A 20225-nucleotide genomic window follows, 5' to 3' on the forward strand; every position below is an offset into this window, starting at 1 on the left:
ACCGAACAGCAGTACTAATTTTATCATCGTTCATCGTACATAAACACATACTGAGAAATACCTCAGGTTTGCGAATTAATTTGTTCTTAGCTATTAATCGTAAAGACAAAGTTTGTAAAGTAAGGTATTGCTTTTATTAAATAAGCAGAATTACATTTTCACTCTCAGAATTTGAGTCAATTTTAGATACATTATGGATATGTTTTTAAAGCATGAATTATCACTAATCAAAGGTTCGATTTTATTTTATTATATTTTAATCAAAATTATATATTGAAATATACACACCGACGATCACGTTTTACGTTCTGCTTACTCATGTCACATTTTGATTAAAACGTAAAAATATTTATATTAAACAAAAATTGATTTTTAAATTAAACAATCGTAAATCTGGCGTCTCGTAAACGGGCAATGGTGCAAGTTCGGTATGCACGTAATTTTGTCATGTTACAAAATACCGAATCCTGTGCAGTAAAATCTTTTTCACGCAGGTCACACAAGAAAGTAATTAAATTCCACATTACGTATACACTTCCGCGTGCTCCTTTATTTTTCCCAGATGAGAAATTTCTTTTTCATCGTTTCGCATTCGCTTCCAGCACGATCTATCGCTCTCCGTGACCGACTTTCCATCCGAACTGCCGGAGATCCGTAGAAGCGACGAATCAACGATATAGTGCTGATAATTTCGTTCTAACGACAAGAAGCGAGCTCGGTAATGGGTGCCATTGAGGACTCTTGACTTTATGGCGGTGTATCTGGTCGTCATTGATGCATGCTATGTTCGCGTTCAATAGAAGGATTCTAGCCGGTACTTGTAAAGCTGGTCGAGACGTGCTGCCGTTTCTTATTGATCGATTTTTCGCATTCCTACGCCATTGAGCACAAGACCGGCATTGTTTGTTGCAAGTGCGAGATACGCCACGACGGATATAGGCAGCTCTGATAGGGGAAGTCGTAACGGGTCGCGGATACGGTTCGCGAGTTGTTCGTGCTTCGTGGAGCCTCGTTGTGAAGATCGATTGCCGATACCTCGGCAGGAACGTATTTGCATCGCGAGCTGCAATCCGCGAAACGCAATCCGCGATCGCGTCGTTTCTGATAAGCGCTGTATCTGTATTGGGCTACGCCGAGCAATATTAAAGATAGAATTGGATACGGAAGCAAATTGATACGGAAGGTCTAAGATGTCGGGATTACATCGGGAAGGCACGGTCTGCATCATTGTCTTGTTCATCTGAAAGAAGGTATATGAATATAAATGTCTTCACCCTTCACACGGCTCTCTGAAGTATTCTATTCCCTTTAAATAAATATCAAAGCTGATATTTATTTTTTTATAACTCTTGTTCTTCGCCAGTATTTCAATAAATAAATGCTGTGTCTCTCGACCAAGCTGGCTAATTTATTATTATTATTATTATTATTATTCGTGCAGAGAAATTAATAATAAATTAGCCAGCTTGGTTGAGAGATACAGCATTTATTTATTTTTTTTACTCAGAGCTACAATTAATTAAATTAATATATTGTTAACAGTCCTTTTGCTCGGTACACATTTGTCCTTGTAATTTATGAGAATTTTGTCTCGGCAAGTAGCTGATTTCTGTTTTAATAACAACTTTTATATCTGAAATTATTGTTTTGCTTAATACTAGTCTTTACGAATCAAATCATTCAACCACTTTTGCTTGTGTTGATAGAGCTGATAGAATAACGTCGGTCAAGGAAATGAAAATCCTCCTGGTGCAAACGGCTTGCTCAATGGCGCACGCGATCGAAGGCAGTCCGGGGTTGTCGGGGTTAACGCCGCGGAGATCGGAGGCGCGAGTAACGAGTCCCTCCTCTCTCGATCTCGCACGAGGAGGATCGGAAAAATAGAAATTCTCCATATTCCTCCCCGCGCGGTCTCCTGCGGAGGATCCTCCGCGTGGATCTCGCGCGCGCGGTGGATCCTCCGGAGGAGGTACAACGCGAGGTACACGTGTTGCCGGTCGCTCCAGACGCGCCATTTACGAGCGCATCGCGTGGAAAGTTGAGATCGCGCGTTTTTCTGATTTGATCACGGGAACGCACGCTGCACTCACGCAGGCATGCACACATTGCTAAACGCGACCGCTTGTCATAGCGGCGGGCGGTCTGCGCCTCGCTCTCATCCCATCTCGTGGGTGTATCCCGCGGCTGTGTCCACGACCTGTCCCTTCTTTGCGGCGGGGTCTAATGATTAATTAAGCTTTCCGAGAAAACGCGCGCGCAACAAGTGAAACGTTATTAGCGCTTAGTGGCACAGTTTACGCGAATCGCACAGCGGCGGTCGTGGTCTCACTGCTCCTCCGCCCTTCTGCGTGCGTTCCATTAGCTCGTACGCATTTCCTGATGCTCTCGTCAGTACCTTTAGACACTTGCTCTGAGAGAGAAGAGCAAATTCGATTGAAACGAATTAAGTGACACGAAGGAGACCAATTGAAGCTGAAAAGTTTAAGTTAGAAGCGTGTCTTTTGGTATCACTGTACAATACACATTCGTAACGTATCTTTTAATAATCTTGATTGAGAATATTCTTCTTTTTAATTAGTTATATATAAAATAATTAAGATAACAGATTTTTTTAATCTTGTAGATTTTTCAAGCATTCAGATATTTCTGATAGGGTTGTTTAATCAGAAATTCATGGCGTAACTTCTCAACTGCAATCGATGTTCGTACAGCGATATACCGTGCCCTATGAAAACGCATGAACGCGTACCATCATCTGCATTTTACGTCGGTTCACTCTCTACTTGCGGCAGTATCTTGAAAGCTCTCTCGCACGTTTTCGAGTAATTTCCGCGGCGAGATGATACGGCAGCCGCCGTTTACGCGTATCAGAGCGCATCAACGTGCATCAGCGCGGTCTATCATCGCCGTATGCGTTTTCTATTTGCTTGTGCACGTACATGGCTTCCCACTTTGCAGGCGCCATTTAAGCTTGCGCTTATGAATAATTAGCATGGTGAAGCGACAAGGCGGCTGCTGCGGTTCTTGCGCGCATGAAAGCGTATTGACGTGCTTCCCACGTTGCGTTACTTCCTATCATTCGTATCTCTGACTCTGCCCTTTGCTAAAGCAAAAGGGACAAATTATTGAGAAATTGCAAGAATATTTCGAAGAGACAAAGAAAGAATTTTATGTCTCATGATGATTGTCTAAATTCCTGACCATTAATGGTTTTGCAGGTAATTGAAAATATTATTCAATATTTATATCTTTTTTCTTTCTAACAATTTGAAATTTCTTTAATCAAATTTATATGGACAAATAAATAATGGAACTTAAGACGTGATTGGATCGGTGCGTATATCTTATAATCACTCAATTTATAGTAGCACAATATTCGAACGCTTCGATCCTGTTTCGGATCCGCTTCAGCGAATAGTTAAAGTCTAAAAAAGAAAAAAATGTTTTATAAAAATTGTTCCATCGTAATAATGCATTTCATGCATTATTACGAAGATTTATGAGGTGGACATTAATGGACCCAATTAATGTTATCAGTTTCGCTCAGCTCTAAAAAAAAGTGTCTCAAGATTCGCTTTTGATGCTTAGTCATAACGCTTTATTACGGCGCGATTAGCATGACCAATCGAACTGGCGCCCGTAGCTCGCGAGCGGAAAAGTGAGGCTCGCGGAGTTGCGGTGTGCAATCGTTATCCCGTGGAGCAACGGATGTTGAAATTGCATGTCGGGCTCGAGCTCGAGCTCGGGATGTACGCGACGTGAGAGAGAGGAAGAGAGCGACTGCGTACAGCAAAAGAAAAATCGCAGGACGTGCGTGTAGTGTTGTCCGATCAAGATAAGGCGATGCGAATCAGCTGCATCGCGATCACCAAGATCTACACCTATGTATAATACGTACATATGTATTCAAGCTACATGATACGATTACGCTAACGGAAGCAGCGGTGTGTCCGAGGCCTGTCAACGCGAAATATATTTTCCGCTGGGTGACTCGCACGATATTTCAATTTTCTGTCGTGTAATTGCACGACGCGACGCGCAAATCACCTTTTGTGAGATAAATACGAGATGTTTGAGAAACTGTGTTCTTTGATCAACAAACATTTTCAACAAGAAAATACGAGAACTCCATAATTACTTAATTATACATTACAAGCATCAGTAGATGTACGAGTCGCGCGTTATAAATATTTGCTTCGCCTTTTCTTGCTACTTGTCACATAAGTAAATGATTAATCAGAAACGGTTTCGCGATGAAAAGGAAGATATGGTAGAGCGCAACGGATTAAACGAGTTTATCGCTCGCATTGTCGGCTTCTATTCGCCAGCGTTATCGTGGCACACTCGCGGATGCTCGTGAGTTAGTCATCCAATAAAGATTATGATCGCATTCTTGAAATTTCTAACTTGATGAAAGTAGACGAGCGGGAGATGTTGCCGGCGATAAAAGAGTAATTGCCTCGTTTGGCGCGAACGGTTTTCGGTCACGAAAGCGCAAATTGCACTTCATTGCGCTCATCGATCTTCGTGTTTCGCACAATAGATCGATTTATATGCCGCTTTCTATCTCTCTGTTGCAGATCGATCCTAGTCCTGACGATGCTGAGTGTGGCCGGCATCTCGTCCTCCCACATACCCGAAAAGTATCCCATAGAAGTAAGTCTCCATTTTATGAATTCGCATGTTATGGATTCAAGCAATTAGCGAGCGTTTTCAGCCAGCGAAAAAGTATCCTCGTTAAATCATACGAACCAAAATATCATCTATTGCAATTTTTCTCCAAGTTTTTTTTACAGATTTAATGATCCGTGTGCAAAGTTAAAATTTAAATATTTTTTTTAAAACACCATTTTTTGTAAATACACTATTTTCTTTATAATATCAAAAATGATATATTACAAAATTAAATATTATAAATTTATAATATTATAAACATTATCTACATTTCAATACGAAATATAGAGAACGCGCGCTATGCACGTAATTTATAGATTTAATATAGATAATTTTTGCCGATAAGTAATAAATGGTAAGTTAATTACGAGAGATTAATACGCTGATACGAGAGAGCGACGAACCAGATACCGTTCCATCGGGAACTGATGTTTGCGATTAATGCACGAGGAATAATCGCATCCGTGACAAGTTCGGCGACTTGGCCTAGCGGACTTAGCTAGCCATCTCGCTTGCCTCCTCGGCGGAGGCCACTCGCGCGCGATGCATATTAATTCACTCCACTTGCGGGGATTAATACGCGATTACGTGGCCGCTATACCGGGTGGCATTACGGCGAGAGGGTAATTAATTGACTCCGGGAGAGGGTCCCTAAATTACATGGGCGCAAAGAGCGAGCAAGGCCACGTCAGAACCAACGCAAACATGTCCATGTGCGTTGTGCAGCACGTGATTCTCCTCACTCCGTTGCCTTCGCCATCATCGTCATGATATAATTACGCTTAAGAGTCCGTTTGTTCTGGAAAGCGTTACGGCATTACGGGTGACACGAAAATAGACCGCGTGGCCTAGAAACCAGCGCATTCCTGCTACTTGAAGTCACACCTGCGACCATTATCGCGAACTTCGACTGTCGTCAAGGCCGCCCAGTCAAAATGTTCGGCTACTTCCGAATAAGGCTTTATTAAAGTTCCAGAAAGTTAATAAATAATGATAATGGTAATACTGCAGAAAGTTTTAACACGGAATCAAAAAGGAATTGCTCGACGAATTCTTTTGCGATACATCCCTTTTTAGCAAAAGTTTTATCCTGACCCTGTTCATCTTATACGTTAGAATTTATTTCAAACGAAATGCTGGATAGAATTTTATTTAAAATTAATTAGAACGTAAAAAATGCAGATTTTCCTCGATTTAAGACTAAATCACACGAGAAGATTTTCTCCATGAAATATTGTCGTCGCGTGTACCGGATTCTTCCCGATGAAATCTCACTTATCCCGTGTGTACTGCGAACGTCTCTTTAAGCGCGCTACGTGCACTCCACGTGCAATATGTATCCTCCTCCTTGTGCATGACTGTGCCGTACACAAGCGTCGTGATTAACGTTCCGGAGTTAATGCCGGGCATTAAGGAAGTATTAGTCCGGGCGCTCTCCGGGGTTAACAACTTGCAAAAAAGCAGCTAGGAGCAGCTCTCGCTCGAATTCTAAATTCGCTGGTCACGCGGTCGTGCACGTCGTGTCTGCAAAAAATTTCATTACTCCGTGGCGCGCATTTCCCCTCTACGAAATCCGCGTGATTATCGGCTCGTTAAAAATAGAAGTGATTTAACAATCGCCGACAAACGTGAGCGGACGAAAGTCGTGTTTAAGAGGCCGCTGAAGCTTCTGTCATTCGACTATTCATCGACGAGTCGAAATCGACGATTCGTATTCATGACATCCCGTTTGGGAAGGCATCACGCGCGACCCGCGGGCCGTTTTTGATTAATTAAATGTGCGAGCGATACGGCGGGAACGATCGAACGCGAAGTGCGAAGCGCGGGAAATCCTCATGTGAGAGAATCGCGAGGAGCCTGGCTGATCTACCTCGGCGGAGCTTCCGGCAGAAGTTAATACAACGGACAGCCCGTGGCGCGCGGAGATAGATCGGCCGCCGTAAATCCAGCGCCGCGTGTGCAATACGGTAATCGAGCCCTCGTTTAATTAATCACGACGGGGGTATCCGCGCTGATACCGAAACGCGACGCGGTCTAATTGGAATCTCGTTCGCAGTGGCGATATTAATTACCGAACAAACAGTTTATGCCCGATGGATACCGGGCTCTGTGATCAGAACGGGGATAGAAATAGCGGACGCGCGCGGTATCTGCCCCATCGTTTAATTACCACCCAGGTACCACCGCTTTGGTACTCTTTTTTTTACGCTCCGCCGCCGAGATCCATCAACCCTCCTCGCACTCGCGCGTCTCTTGTGAAGAGCACGCTCTTGCGTAGAGCGGGATGATAACTGAAGCAGAATCTAGATGGGTCTAGAGCCAGATTCGCTGCAGAAAATTGCGCTGCAAGATACAGCTAGCGGAGAATACACGAGAAATGCACAGCTATTCATACGTGATTTTTAGATTTATATTATTTGAGGTACCACAGAAGTTACTTAGAGTTTCAAATTAATTGAAAATTAGGGTAACTTCAATTTTCTATTTTGTAAGATGCTTCAGAGTTGCTGTCGCTCGCCAAAGAAATTACGATTGAACAGTATCGATTTATCGATTTCTTATCATTATCGATTTCTTCAGGTGTATCATATGTTACAAGCAAGAACGCAGTATGGAATTGAACGTGACAACAGGGTGAGAGGAACCTGGGGTACGTGGAGCTCCTGGAGCGAGTGCTCGAGATCCTGCGGTACTGGTATCCAGTCCCAATCTCGAGAATGTGTCCCTCTACGGTGAGTGCATTAAAATAGCGAGATCAGTAGGATATCCACGTATTAATTACGCTTTTAATTATTTCTGTTAATACCTATAATAATATAATAATTTCATGAAGACTCTGCAGTAACGAGAAAGATTTTAGCGCACTCTAATTACCATTTAAGCGCCACTTAAGCGCTCTTTAGACGCTAACTAAACTTTCTGGAGCTATTTGAGACATTACAAATGTGAGAATCGTAAAAGTGATATATTTCCTTTGCTGCTAAACGAGGTAAAGGTACGATGAAAACTGCTTAGGTACGAAAATTAAGCGTCCGAATCTTCAAGCTCGATTAATGATTTCCACACCTTCGCATCACCTTTGTCCTCGCAAGACAAGGGCCACGATCTTTCGCGGGAGGTCACGGCGGGAATCGGTAATCGTCGAGCGTCGCGGCACGATCGAGAGAATGCAAAGCACCTTGCGATAATGCGCGGTCGGTCCTAACAATAATCGCACGTCTGCGGTACCGTTAAGGTCTCGCACAATTTCGACCATAAGCGATCGCCAGACACTCTCCGAGTTGCTGCACTTCGCACCGCTACGCCACGGAACTTTCGACTTGGTGCGCGAGCGCATTGTTCCTACGATTGATCGATTGCCGATGATTCTCCGCTCAGGACATACAAAGTACCTCGGATATTTCGATGTCTCTCTCTCTCTCTCTCTCTTCCTTGCGATGAAAAACGTTTAATTCTGTTTTTTGCTTCTGTAACAACTCTGTAATAAAAAGAATCTAATAAAGGAACAATGCACTTTGATGACAAAGAGCACGGCTCGTACGGAAGCTTCGGAACTTTTTTATTGTGTTTGGAACTCATATTTGGAATTGCGTATGTCGCCGTACTTGCGCAAATATTTGTCAGGCGCGGACTATGTTACAAAGCATATCTATTTGTTGTGCAAGTATGCTTTCTCTACGTACGTTGTATTGATCGAATTTCATCGTTTTACAGTTTACAAGTTACATTTATTGAAATAAGAAGGTAATATTTCTTTGAAGAAGATAATTTAGTTGACGGCATTGTGCCAAATTAAAATAACACAGATACATTAAAATAATACAGATACAGTACCGGCCAAAAGTATATCACCTTTTTAATTTTGAATAAAATTTATTTACACAAGTTGTGATTTGATAAAAAGCCGCTTGTTCGATGAGCTATAGTTACTATGAAAACATATTTTGATTTGATAGCGATCCATGCACTTTGAAGCAATTTATGCTCAAAACCCCAAAAGGTGATATATTTTTAGCCGGTACTGTATATTGGGTTGTAACATATACTCGTCCCGTCTTTTTTAGTGTTAATAATACGGATTATATTCATAATTATGTAACACATATCCGTTATTAAAAATACTAAAAGAAAACCAGGATGAATATACGTTGCAATCCAATATCTATAATCTTGTTACAATTTAGAGCTTGCCTCAAATTGCAGGAGACCTCGGCGCGCGAGTGTTCCGCACACCCTGTATGTCTCGTCCGGTTAGTTATAAAGCAGCGTGCAAATTACGGATCAGTAGCGTAAGAAGATTATACACCGGCAGGCCGACGACTCTCGCGAGCTTCTCTCGGGGGCAGAAACGCGTTGTTATCGCCGCTGACATTTACACCTTCGTAACACTACCGCAAGCTGTTACGTGACTCGCAATATGAATCTCGCGATGGGCTCACCGCACGATTGAATGCGGACTGCTCAGTTTCCTGCAGTTGCAAATTGCCCGATGACTTTGAACCTGATTTCATCTAACGACGGTCACGCGAGTTTCGGTTACATAACATTCGTTGTTAAGGAATTTTGTCGAATTAATATCGATATCTTGTCTTAATTAGACCAAGCTTGTAAATGACAATTTCAATCGTTAGCATGTAAAATAATTGGATTTAAAAATCTGAAATTTGAAATTATTTTACTTTTTTTCACGTGAAAAATATTTAAAAAACGTAGAAAAAACGTCGGGAGAACGTTATGCTGTTTTAGCGTAATTGCTGCTTTCAGCGCAGCTGCAATTACGAAATGAGAAAAGCGATTGTTTCGTTCTTTTTTATCCTGCATTATTGGCTATTTTCTCTGTGCTCCGATCTTGCAATTAGTATAGTGTTTTGCGTTCGTATCAAGCATATTCGTTCGGCGGTAAAAAGCGAGATGTATCGCGCACCGTGCACTCGCGTGAGTCAATGGATCAGCTAATGCGAGCGATTCGTTCCAGGAGACTTTTGAGGAGGCGAAGTATTATCTCGGAGAACGGCACGAGCAGCATCAAGCCCATTTGTATCGGCAGGTACAAGCGCCAGCACACGTGTAATACGCAGGTAAACCGATGCGTGCGAGTAATCCTCGATGCATTAAACCCTTTTGCAACAAACTACAAAGTTGTCTGTCGCGAAATGGCCTACAGACTAGATAGAATTAAATTTCGATAAATGAATTTTTTAATTTTTTTATTAAGTTAGTTTTTTTAGTAAGTTCCATTTTGCTTCTGTGCTTGGAAATTTATGTTTTTGATACATTGAGTTAAGTGGAATAAATGAAGAACCGTGATTCTATTCCTCAGAATAGCTAATAGTCTACATTGCTATATCCTATAATGGGCGCTTTCCATTTAGCAGCATTTGCGTGGACGCGTGTGGTCTAAGTGAATTCTTGAAGAGTTCTTCAAGATCTTCAAGAAAAGATAAAACGTTGACATAGTTAACGAAGCAAAGCAGTGCTTAAGAAGAAAGAAACGAAATTCGCTTGTGGATATGATTCTATTGTAGTCTTGTAGATTCTGCTTATTAAGACTCGTTTCCGTTGATTACATTCAACTTGTTCGCGCTTATTCCTCAGCTTAATTCTACATGAATGTAAATCTTACGGGTAAAAAAAATTTAGCAGCACAGAAGAAGATATTCGCGTCGCTTACGAAGGAGCCCCTGGAATTTAAGTTCCCCGGGGGCGCTCACTCCGTTTCCTCGTGCTGCTGGAAGGACGCTTTATTTCCGCGGAGGATAGTTAAAGTCCAGAACCGACAATTAGCCGCTCGCTCTCGTTGATCGCGTAAAATTCACGGCGCTCACACGCGTCGCCATTTCCACGACGTCGCATAAATCAACGGCTGCGTCTATATCCACCTGGACCCCTTCAGGATTTTCCTTCCGATGGTACGTCACGAGTCGCGAACAAATCATCGCACGGGCCAATTAAGGATGCGCACGACGGCGATTTATATCCTCCGGAGACCGGCGTGCGCGCGCGTGTGCGTTGTTTAAAATTCATAAGAATAATCACCACCTGTGAGACTAAAGACCTCAGTGTAATGGATGACTCTGACCGGTATCGGGAAGGGAAACGTGGAGGAACGGCTCACCGTCGCGGTGTTGATTGGTCTTTGATGTCAGTAAAGACCGTGCGATAAGAGATCAGTTTATTTCTCGGCGGACCTCGATTGAACTATCGAGATGCGTTCTCCATCCTCGAGCACTTGATGCAGTTTCACGTACATTGCCGTGAATTTAAAACGAAACGTTACATTTTTTAAGAACTCCGATTGTTAAAGAAAACGCTAATGAACGTTGAATAATACAAGCCTCCCGTATTATTTTTAAATTATTTTTAAATTATCCCGTATTGTTTTAAATGAAAATTTGTCGGAATTGCCTGAGAGTAAAATTGCGCTACGGTGATGCTGCGGCGCGGAGTTAACTAAGGAATCAGAAAACAGCTTCGTTACCCGTTATTAGATGGGTAAAAAAAAACGGCGCCTCATGCGGGAATATTTATCTTCGGGCTCCAATAGCCGGGACTACATTTCCGAGCCGTATCCGCGATTCGCAAACACGCCCGGCCGAAGTAACCGCGCCGTTTCGTTCGCCGGCAATTAATAGTCTACCCGGAAATTGCAACGCGGCCGTGCACGTAGCGCGCCACACGTGCCAGCAATCGCGTGTTTGCGCGAATATACGGACTTTCTCCCTTCCTCTTTCTTCCCTGCGAGCGCGGTGGCTCGGAATGCGGAGTTTTTCTCTTTTACGCCGGGCCGCAAATAATTTTGCCTTTATTTACCCCCGGTGCTCTGGGAAAAGCGCGATGCCGTAAAATGTGACCGCCATCGATCGATATGCCAGGTTTTTTCCTCCCCCCCTCCGCACCGAAAGGAAGAGCCGTCTCCTGCCTGGTCCTACGATCGATTCTTAATTACCGTAAGTTTAATTAATCCATTTCACGTTTGTGCAGGAATGCCCAAACTTCCCGGAAGACCTGCGGGCGGAACAGTGCGCCAAGTATAACGGCAGGAACTACAAGGGCCGCAGTTACGTCTGGGTGCCCTTTGTAGACGGTGAGTCCGAAAGCCGATTTCGTGGTTTTCGACTGGGAATCGCTATTTCCAAGAACGACAAATGTTCTTCGATTGTATCCATGGGAAACGAGGCATCTGTCCCTTATCTTTCCTTTCAAAAATGAGAGAGAATTTTGGATGGAAGAAACTTTATTTTAAGCATTTTGAACATTGCAATTTATCCTAAATAGGCGATTTCACTGATCAAATCGTCTCTTATCTGAGTTTAATTAATTCTTTGTCTTGATTTGATGAGATAAAACAATTCTCAGGGGTATTGATTGATAATAATGACACGTTAATTATCAGTTTCATTGATATTTCGATTTCCGGTACTGGAATAAAATTCTTTCCGTCTCTGAGAGGACGAAGATGATTCACGGGAAGTTATGAGGAGGCTTTGCGATATCGCGCCGGTGACGTCGTTTGATCGGTATCCGATGGTGACGACGACGATGTGGCCGGCAGCTAACGGGCAGGCCTGGTGACCTAACTTCCGCCTGGCCTAATCGCGACCACTGTTATTTGTTCCCCAGCGCCAAACTCCTGCGCGCTCAATTGCCGTGCAGTCGGCGAGCGTTTTTACGCAACGCTTGAACCGGCAGTAATAGATGGCACGCCCTGCGATGCCCCGAATCTTCTTCGTGGACGCGGCGCCGGCGGCGGGATTTCGACGGAGCGCAATGGCGAGCGGTGGCTGTGCGTCGCCGGACAATGCAAGGTATGAATAGCCAATGCGGGCGAATGCGCGAGAGAACGGCGCCGGAAATTAATGGCCGATACCACGGTGGCGAACCGGCGCGACACGGTACGATACTATCGACGAGATCGCTATTGTGACCCGTGCGCACCGTTCGTGCTTTCGACCCTCCTCGCCACGCGCGACGATCCTCTTTCGTTCCCTTTTCCTATCGGCGTCGGGGTTCATTGCACGCCCGGTAGTGCCATCGGTCAGCCGCGTTCACCAGCCAACACTGGTGGAGTCGGGCCTCTCTCTCTCCGACGATTTTGGTGAGCTTCCGCTTTACCGCACAACGCGAAATAATGGACACGTGTTTGCCTGCTGCCGCATTTCCTTTGAGCCTCCAACCGATTTTTTTTTAATCACAATCTTACAGTTTAGAGAATTATTTTTCTCAAAAAAGGATCAATTTAGGATAAATTAGAAAATTATTTTAAAAAAACGAAAAATTTGTATGTAAGAGGAAAGCTATATTATATTTGTATTTAAACGATATCGAGAAAAATGAAGCTATCTGAAATATATTGGGAGCAGGAGAATCGAGCTCGCGACAAAATTGGAGAGAGATAGCGCTTCGAGTACATTTCCTAATTGGATTAAACGCAGCGGCGCCGGAAATTCACGTGTTTGCTATTCAGCCTGTAGGGTGCGACGGGGTGGTCGGTTCCGGAGCGATGATGGACGCCTGCGGCGTGTGCGGCGGCCAGGGTAGAGGATGCAGATTGTTCGAAGGCATCTTCATGGAACCGATTCTGCCCAAGGGCCATCAGCAGGTGAACACGATTCCAAAGGGCGCCATGTCGCTCAACATCTCTGAGCTACGATTCAGTAGCAATTTTCTAGGTAATATTCTAGGCAGTAACGTTCCGTCGATTCGACGAATCATTAATTTTCTCTCTAAAAACAATCACTTTTTTCTGTTAAACATTACATTTCATATTTCTCATGAAAATAAAACACATTTATATTTTGTTAAAAATGAAATTTACACATTTATATTTCCTTTATGTTATCTGTTTCATATTTTCTTAAATTTTGCTTAAAGAAATATATTGCTAGATAAATAATCGTTGCAAATTATCGTTCCCAGTTTCTGTGATCTAATACATATGATAATAGAGCTAAGTGCTGATCGTGTCCGCGCACTACGCAGCCAGTGGTACACTGATTAACAGAACGATCGATCTGCTCGCAGCGTTAAGAGACAGTAACGGCAGTTACATCCTAAATGGCCCGTGGTCTTACAGTCCCAGTGGCACTTATAAAGCGGCTGGCACGACATTAACATATCAGAGGGGCGATAGGAACCGCATGGAGTGCATCGTGGCAATCGGACCGCTGAACGAGTCTTTGCATTTAGAGGTATCGTCCGCTTTATCATCATCATCATCATCCTCGTATCAGTAACAGAGAGTATTGATTTAATTGTTGAATTAATTCCTATTATTGCTTTGATGTTTTCTCCCTTTAATGTCATTTTAGTTTTCATTGTCGACGGAATTTTACGATATGAGGACAAACTAATTTTTCCAAATAATATTTCAATTGGCGTTATGTTATTGGCATTGTCAGTATTTATATTACAATCTCTTATACTGCTGCAATACGTCTTTAACGCATTGCAATCACGATTTGCATTTAATCGAGTTCAATCTCGATGTCGTTAATATTATTGTCCACGCGTCGTAGATCTTATCGGTGGAATTAAATCCAGGCGTCCTGTACAAGTACATGCTACCCACGAAGGAAGTGCCCGACAGTAAAGCGGTGATTGCACCGCCGCTGCTTGTCGCAGGTAATTGCTTCATCGCCAATCAATTACGCGCAATTAAAAATCGCCGATTATTACAGTCCTCCAGCCAGTAAAACGTTTCGCTCTTTTTTTTTGTAGGATCGAACGATCGGGGCAACGAAATACCTAGTCCAGATAATCACGTTACCGTGCGAGCGCCCGTCACAAGAATGTAAATACGTACGCCCTTACCAGAAGCGGTATATTTCCGCAATCCTTTAAAAGCGCCAACTTTCTCGGTGAAGCTGCCTTTTTTAAATATTATAAACATTTCAGCTGCATGCATACACGCGAGTTGCATATATGCAAATTCATCAGGCGTGTTCCCAGAGCCGGTGGCCTAAACACGTAATACAAAACCATAAGCAGCGAGCGAATCAACTAATCAAGATTTAATTTCAAGTTGAAAAATGCCGGTTTGAAATCTCGCTCGTATAATCGATTCGCTTCCTGTTTAAGTCTTAATATTTATCGTTTTCTATGTGTGTGTGTGTGTGTGTGCCACCGGCCTTAATCTTCAATTATTTCTCATACACTTTGTTCCGCGTTTGCTGCGGTTCCTTCTTCACTCTTTTATCTCTCTAATCGTCGTAAACGATTTCTGTAATACATCCCGCGCGGAGCGTGCCTCTCGTCTCGGATTGCGCCGATGGACTTCCTTCTTTGTGCGACACGGGGATCTATGCGGCGCGTCCGAGCCTCTTCCCCGAGTCATGCCGCGTGATTTGTCTTCGTTCGTACAGCCCGTTGCTCCTTGCCTTCCAGATCGGATCGGCGGAGCGATTTATCTTCGACGCGTCGCGATCGCGATCCGCTGCGCAGACCGCACGACGGCGGACGGAAGGAAGAGATGAAGCATCCGCCGACCACGGTGATGGCGGGCGATCAGCCAAAGTCAAAGGCGACGAGGAAGAAGCGGAGGAGGAAGTTCGCTTGGAAAATAGTCGGCTTCGCTGCGTGCACGAAGGAATGCGGGGGAGGTAATATAAAGCCCGATAATTAATTACGCGTTATAATATCGTATGAGCGAGATACTCGAGCCGGGATACGATTGCGAGTGTTGTAACTGAAATTGGAAAGATTTCGCTGACGATATCGCGTTATTTAGTAAAGCCCCGGCTATCTCGCAACGATAGGTGAGATATCGCTGACACAACAATATTACGTAATTTTCTTTTCTTTTTATCTGCTATGGAGTCTTGAACAATATTTTTTGGAGGACTCACATATATCTCAGAGATAAGAGATGTTTCCTGAAAAGATTTCAAGTATAATTTATCTACTTTTCACGTGAGATGTAGCAATTTTTTTATATTTTAGGACGGTCGTAAATTCAGGAAATGTTATTTGGAATTTTCATGCTATCGTATGTGCTCACGTTAAGAGTTTAAACGCATTTCATGCATCGATTTGATGCGATATGTGTGTGTTCTTGGAAAATGAGTTTTTGCTAAAATATTTATTCTGGGATTTTAACGTTTAATATATGGAAGTACACGTGTGCGCGGAACATTTTTCATTGTGCTGAATTGCAAGCAATGATAAATGTTTCGATACGTGTAATTCTTGGTAGACGACACGGCCGGTATTATAATTTCGACGCTGATATCGATGAGTTTGCGTTAATTCTCAATATCGCTGATAATACATAATACATTTTCACGTAAAATATCTCTCGTATATTTCAGGCAACATAATATCGCGATGTCTGAGGAATAAATGAATTCAACGAATAAATACTATTAATGCACGCGGAAAACTAAATTGCATGCGATTAAATATTTGTGATTATATAACGATTTAATTGATTATCGCAAATGTAAAGCTTACTGATAAAATCAACAGTTGCGTATGCATCTCCATGTGCAAGCATCTCTCTGATACAAGAAACGAAAATATTCACAACGTTTAATTAATTCCTGCGAGTTCCCTTTCTGATTCTCAACAATAATGAAATAAAATTTCATTCGTGTGAGATGCAATAAAATTCGTTGCTTAATAGAAAATAAATACTAAGTAATAGATAATATTAAGATAGATAATATGAATGAGAATCTAAAAGCTAGCGATTTAAAAAAAAATCCCTTTGCTTTAATTCCTTATTTTAGGCCTGTCGCCTTTAGAGGTTCGATTAAACGGATAATTAGACAAAAAGCGACTGGATAATTAAAGGTCATTATGGAAATGATTTCGTCTAGACGTCAGAGAGGCGTTGCGTGGGAAGTGACCCGAGGTTCGTTTCGGTGCAATTGGATCGTCTTAACGTGACGATTGAAAATTTGGACGAGATATTTTTAACGTGACTTGAAGTAAGACAACACTCATGCTTCCTGCGGTAATAAATTACATTAAGAAAACAGATTAAGTAGAAGAATTAAATAATTAAAAATGCATTAAATTAGATAAAAATTGTGAATGGATTAAATGATTAAGATTGGAATAAGATTAAAAAAAATAAATGAGGCAACGCACTTTATTTTCGAGACACCAATCGGAAATGATCGTTGATATTCACTTCACAAGCGTACTCGCTTACTCGACATCTGGACATTGCACGCGACAGTATGCGATATCCAATGTTGCGATGTTCCATTGTAATTCAGATTGATTGACGAGATACGAGCAGAAAGCGATGCATACAGAGGAAAGAATGCGATGGTCGCGTCGATCATAATATAAAATGTCTCGCTCGACGAATTGTTTAAAGAACATTTACTTCAGTAGAATTTACTTCAGTGAAAATGTTGGCATATTACTTGCAAGGGACTAAAAATGGGAAACTAGTTGCGATTCAAACAATATACGTGTACCATTTTATTAGAATAGATTAATTTCACATTTTTTTATAGCAGAATTTTGATTAAAGTGACACATTTTGATAAAAAAATGTTAAATTAAATTACATGCAGATGCGAGTGTCGAATTATTATAAATCTTCATAAAGGGAAAATTCATCTCTTCGAACTTTAATTTCTAAATTAAATGCGAAATGTATGCGCGAAATTCACAGAAATATTCTGTATTACATTTCTATAGCATATATTTCTTGTATAACATATAATATAATAAATATTTAAATATAATATATATTTATGTAACCGTATCTTTATCTCGCAGGCGTACAGACGGCGATCCTGAAGTGCATTCGCGAGATCAATCAGACACCCGTCAACGATAAACGCTGTCACATCGTGGAGAAACCGAAGTTGCCGCCCCCGCTGCGTTGCAACGATCATCCTTGTGCCGCCAGGTATCTATATCAACAAATTTTCTCTTTGATCATTTTCAAAGAAGTTCTACGACAGCTGTCTCGCGATCGTCGTGTCTCTTCTCAGGTCAATTCCTTTTCATACATACAAGATCATTTTTATCACGTATCTATAAACGAGAAATCCAGAGTTTCGCAATTCTCGATTACACCTTCGTTGAAGAATAATCGATCCATTGATTTGATCCACGCTTCACTGGCAACGGAAGTAACTCCGGAGCGAATTGCACCTACGGAGCCTGTGATTTATGCAGGCGAGTTTTGATTTCGTACTCGAATAACCGGAAATGTTGCCAGGTGGAGGGCCGAGCCGTGGAGCGAGTGCTCGGTCACGTGCGGCGTCGGCGTCAGGACGCGGAAGCTCGAGTGCGTCCAGGAGTTGAACGCGCGGCTGACGATGCACGTGGCTGCTGGCGCGTGTGTCCAACCGCCTGATCTGAGCACCGTGGAAGCTTGCAACCTGCCGGCCTGTCCCAACGTGGCCCCCGAATTGAGGCATATGCACTCGCAGCACGACATGCCCAGGTGGGACGTGGGCGTTTGGGGCCCGGTGAGTCATTAATCCATTGAACGTTCGAACCCTTTTCCGCGTCAGATGCCAGAAATGGCTTGCACAAATTGTACACTTTGATAAACACTAGAAATCACGTTAAACGACTAGCGGTGAGAGACTAGTGAGAAGGATGTCAAAACGCGAAAATTGTCGAGTCAGACGGATATCGGAGGACGCAAGAATGAAGCAGAGTGACGTTAATCGAACAGTTCGCTTTGTTAAAATCGATTTCAGTCCAGTAGCACATTCCGCCAGTCTGGTTTCTCATACATTCGTCACGTAATCGCGCTTTTAGTGCTCGGCGACATGCGGTCGTGGAACCCGAAATCGAACGGTGACTTGCATAACGTCTGGGAAGTCCTGCTCGTTAGCCGACAAGCCAGAATCTCAGAAAGCGTGCGAGGTAGCGGCTTGCGGTGCGACGTCGTCGGACATGGGGCATCACGCGCCCTGGCTCTACTCGGAATGGTCTTCGAAGGTAAGAAAAATGAAAATCGAATTGATTCCATGGGGGGGAAAGCGAATAGACGTCAAATTAAAAAAGATTTAAAGTTCGAAGTTGAATTTTCCCTTTGTGGAAATTTATAATAATTCGACACTCGCACGTGCATGTAATTTAATTCAACATTCTTATTCTCGGGAGTCATGAATGTCTTTGACGCTTTTATTTTAAATTCTACTTCGCGCTTTCGATATAATCTCAATATATTCTATGTGATTATTGGTAGAAGAAAATAATATTTTGAACACTGTTGATCCTACTCTTACGTTTATACGACGTGAACGTTTCGCATCAAACGAGTTTCTATTCCACGCGTGATATTTTATCGCACGCAACCGACGTGGTTCGAAATTATTTTCGCAATTACAGTTTACATAAGTTATGGACTTGGTGGTGTTAGATCTCGAGTATCTTTTGAGTATGTATGAACATATTTACATTGCATATCGCGGTGGGTATCGCGCCAACAGGTTTCTTCGTTTACTCAGGGTATGCACCAAAGCATTCGTCACTGTTGCAGTGCTCAGCGGAATGCGGGAACGGCGTGAGGATCAGACGAGTGGCGTGCGCCGACGGTAGCGAGTTATTCTGCAATCCCAAAGAAAGGCCGGACACAGAAACGTATTGCTTTAGACGAGGAACGAACTGCGACCGAGCCAAGTGGTTCGCCGGTCCATGGACTTCCGTTAGTACCTTCAGAAAATAAGGCTTTCTTTCACGGCGACGCGTATGCTATCAAAACATTTGTTAGACGATGATCTTCCCGCGAAGATTTTTAATTTTCACACGCGCGTTTGTGCCTTTACGTGCAATTTACATTTACAAATCGTCGGCCTAATTAAAAAACCTTCCAATTTTTGACAAAATTGAGAGAAAATTTATTTCGGCCAACTTATCTTGAGAGTTTGCATCGTTCATAAAAGTTGTTGAACAATAATTTTTCATAAAAAAATTAAAAATCTTGAAATAATTTTATAATCTTAAAAATCGTAAAATTGTAATTTTTTTTGTGCTTTCAGTGTTCCGTCTCGTGCGGCGTCGGCGTGCAGCATCGCGATATCGCATGTATAGCCAGAACGGGTGACCAGTTTGTCGTATTACCCGCGAGGAATTGCAGCGATCCGGAGCCAGCGAGCGAACAGGTCTGCCGAACGCCCGCGTGCTCGCCGGAATGGTTCACCTCGAGCTGGTCAACGGTAAAAGATATATGTGTATTGTTATGTTCAAAGGATTTTTATTTCTCGAAGAAATTCTTCTCTCTCGCGAGTTTCGTGTCGGATGTACGTACGTACGTACGTATGCCTGATGCAATCGTGTTTTGTCTTCAGTGTTCCGCGACCTGTGGGGTCGGAGTGCAAACACGGCTCGTACGGTGCATCCTCGAGGGCGTGAGTAGCACCAGCTGTCCAGAGATTGGCAAACCGGACGCGGAGCAGCGATGTAACGCGGAGCCGTGCGAGAAGGAGCCGACGACGGTGAGGGAAGTGGCGAGCAGGCCGCCGAAAAGTAAGACATAAGAAATTCAATTAATTAATTCAGAAAAGAGAAATTCTAGGACAAGATAGTGAAATTTTTTATTTTGTCAATGCGTTGATTTGATGCAAATCATA

At 42.8% G+C, this 20225-nt stretch overlaps 1 protein-coding gene across 4 annotated transcripts in view; it reads left to right on the top strand.

Moving 5' to 3' along the window:
• The window catches only part of LOC105284410 (thrombospondin type-1 domain-containing protein 4), a 71421-nt gene that overhangs the window by 48618 nt on the left and 2578 nt on the right, over nucleotides 1-20225 (top strand). For all 4 annotated transcript variants that reach the window (XM_026968211.1, XM_026968209.1, XM_026968212.1 and 1 more), the window contains exons 3-18: nucleotides 4581-4656; nucleotides 7255-7406; nucleotides 9650-9752; nucleotides 11656-11758; nucleotides 12295-12479; nucleotides 13139-13343; nucleotides 13696-13862; nucleotides 14190-14295; nucleotides 14392-14464; nucleotides 15058-15272; nucleotides 17410-17542; nucleotides 17858-18110; nucleotides 18409-18591; nucleotides 19136-19300; nucleotides 19635-19811; nucleotides 19944-20121. In XM_026968211.1, coding sequence (XP_026824012.1) covers nucleotides 4581-4656; nucleotides 7255-7406; nucleotides 9650-9752; nucleotides 11656-11758; nucleotides 12295-12479; nucleotides 13139-13343; nucleotides 13696-13862; nucleotides 14190-14295; nucleotides 14392-14464; nucleotides 15058-15272; nucleotides 17410-17542; nucleotides 17858-18110; nucleotides 18409-18591; nucleotides 19136-19300; nucleotides 19635-19811; nucleotides 19944-20121 — 2474 coding nt within the window. The remainder of the gene's footprint in view (nucleotides 1-4580; nucleotides 4657-7254; nucleotides 7407-9649; nucleotides 9753-11655; nucleotides 11759-12294; nucleotides 12480-13138; nucleotides 13344-13695; nucleotides 13863-14189; nucleotides 14296-14391; nucleotides 14465-15057; nucleotides 15273-17409; nucleotides 17543-17857; nucleotides 18111-18408; nucleotides 18592-19135; nucleotides 19301-19634; nucleotides 19812-19943; nucleotides 20122-20225) is intronic.

The sequence above is a fragment of the Ooceraea biroi genome, chromosome 3, assembly GCF_003672135.1.
Source record: "Ooceraea biroi isolate clonal line C1 chromosome 3, Obir_v5.4, whole genome shotgun sequence".
Taxonomy (NCBI): Eukaryota; Metazoa; Arthropoda; class Insecta; order Hymenoptera; family Formicidae; genus Ooceraea; species Ooceraea biroi.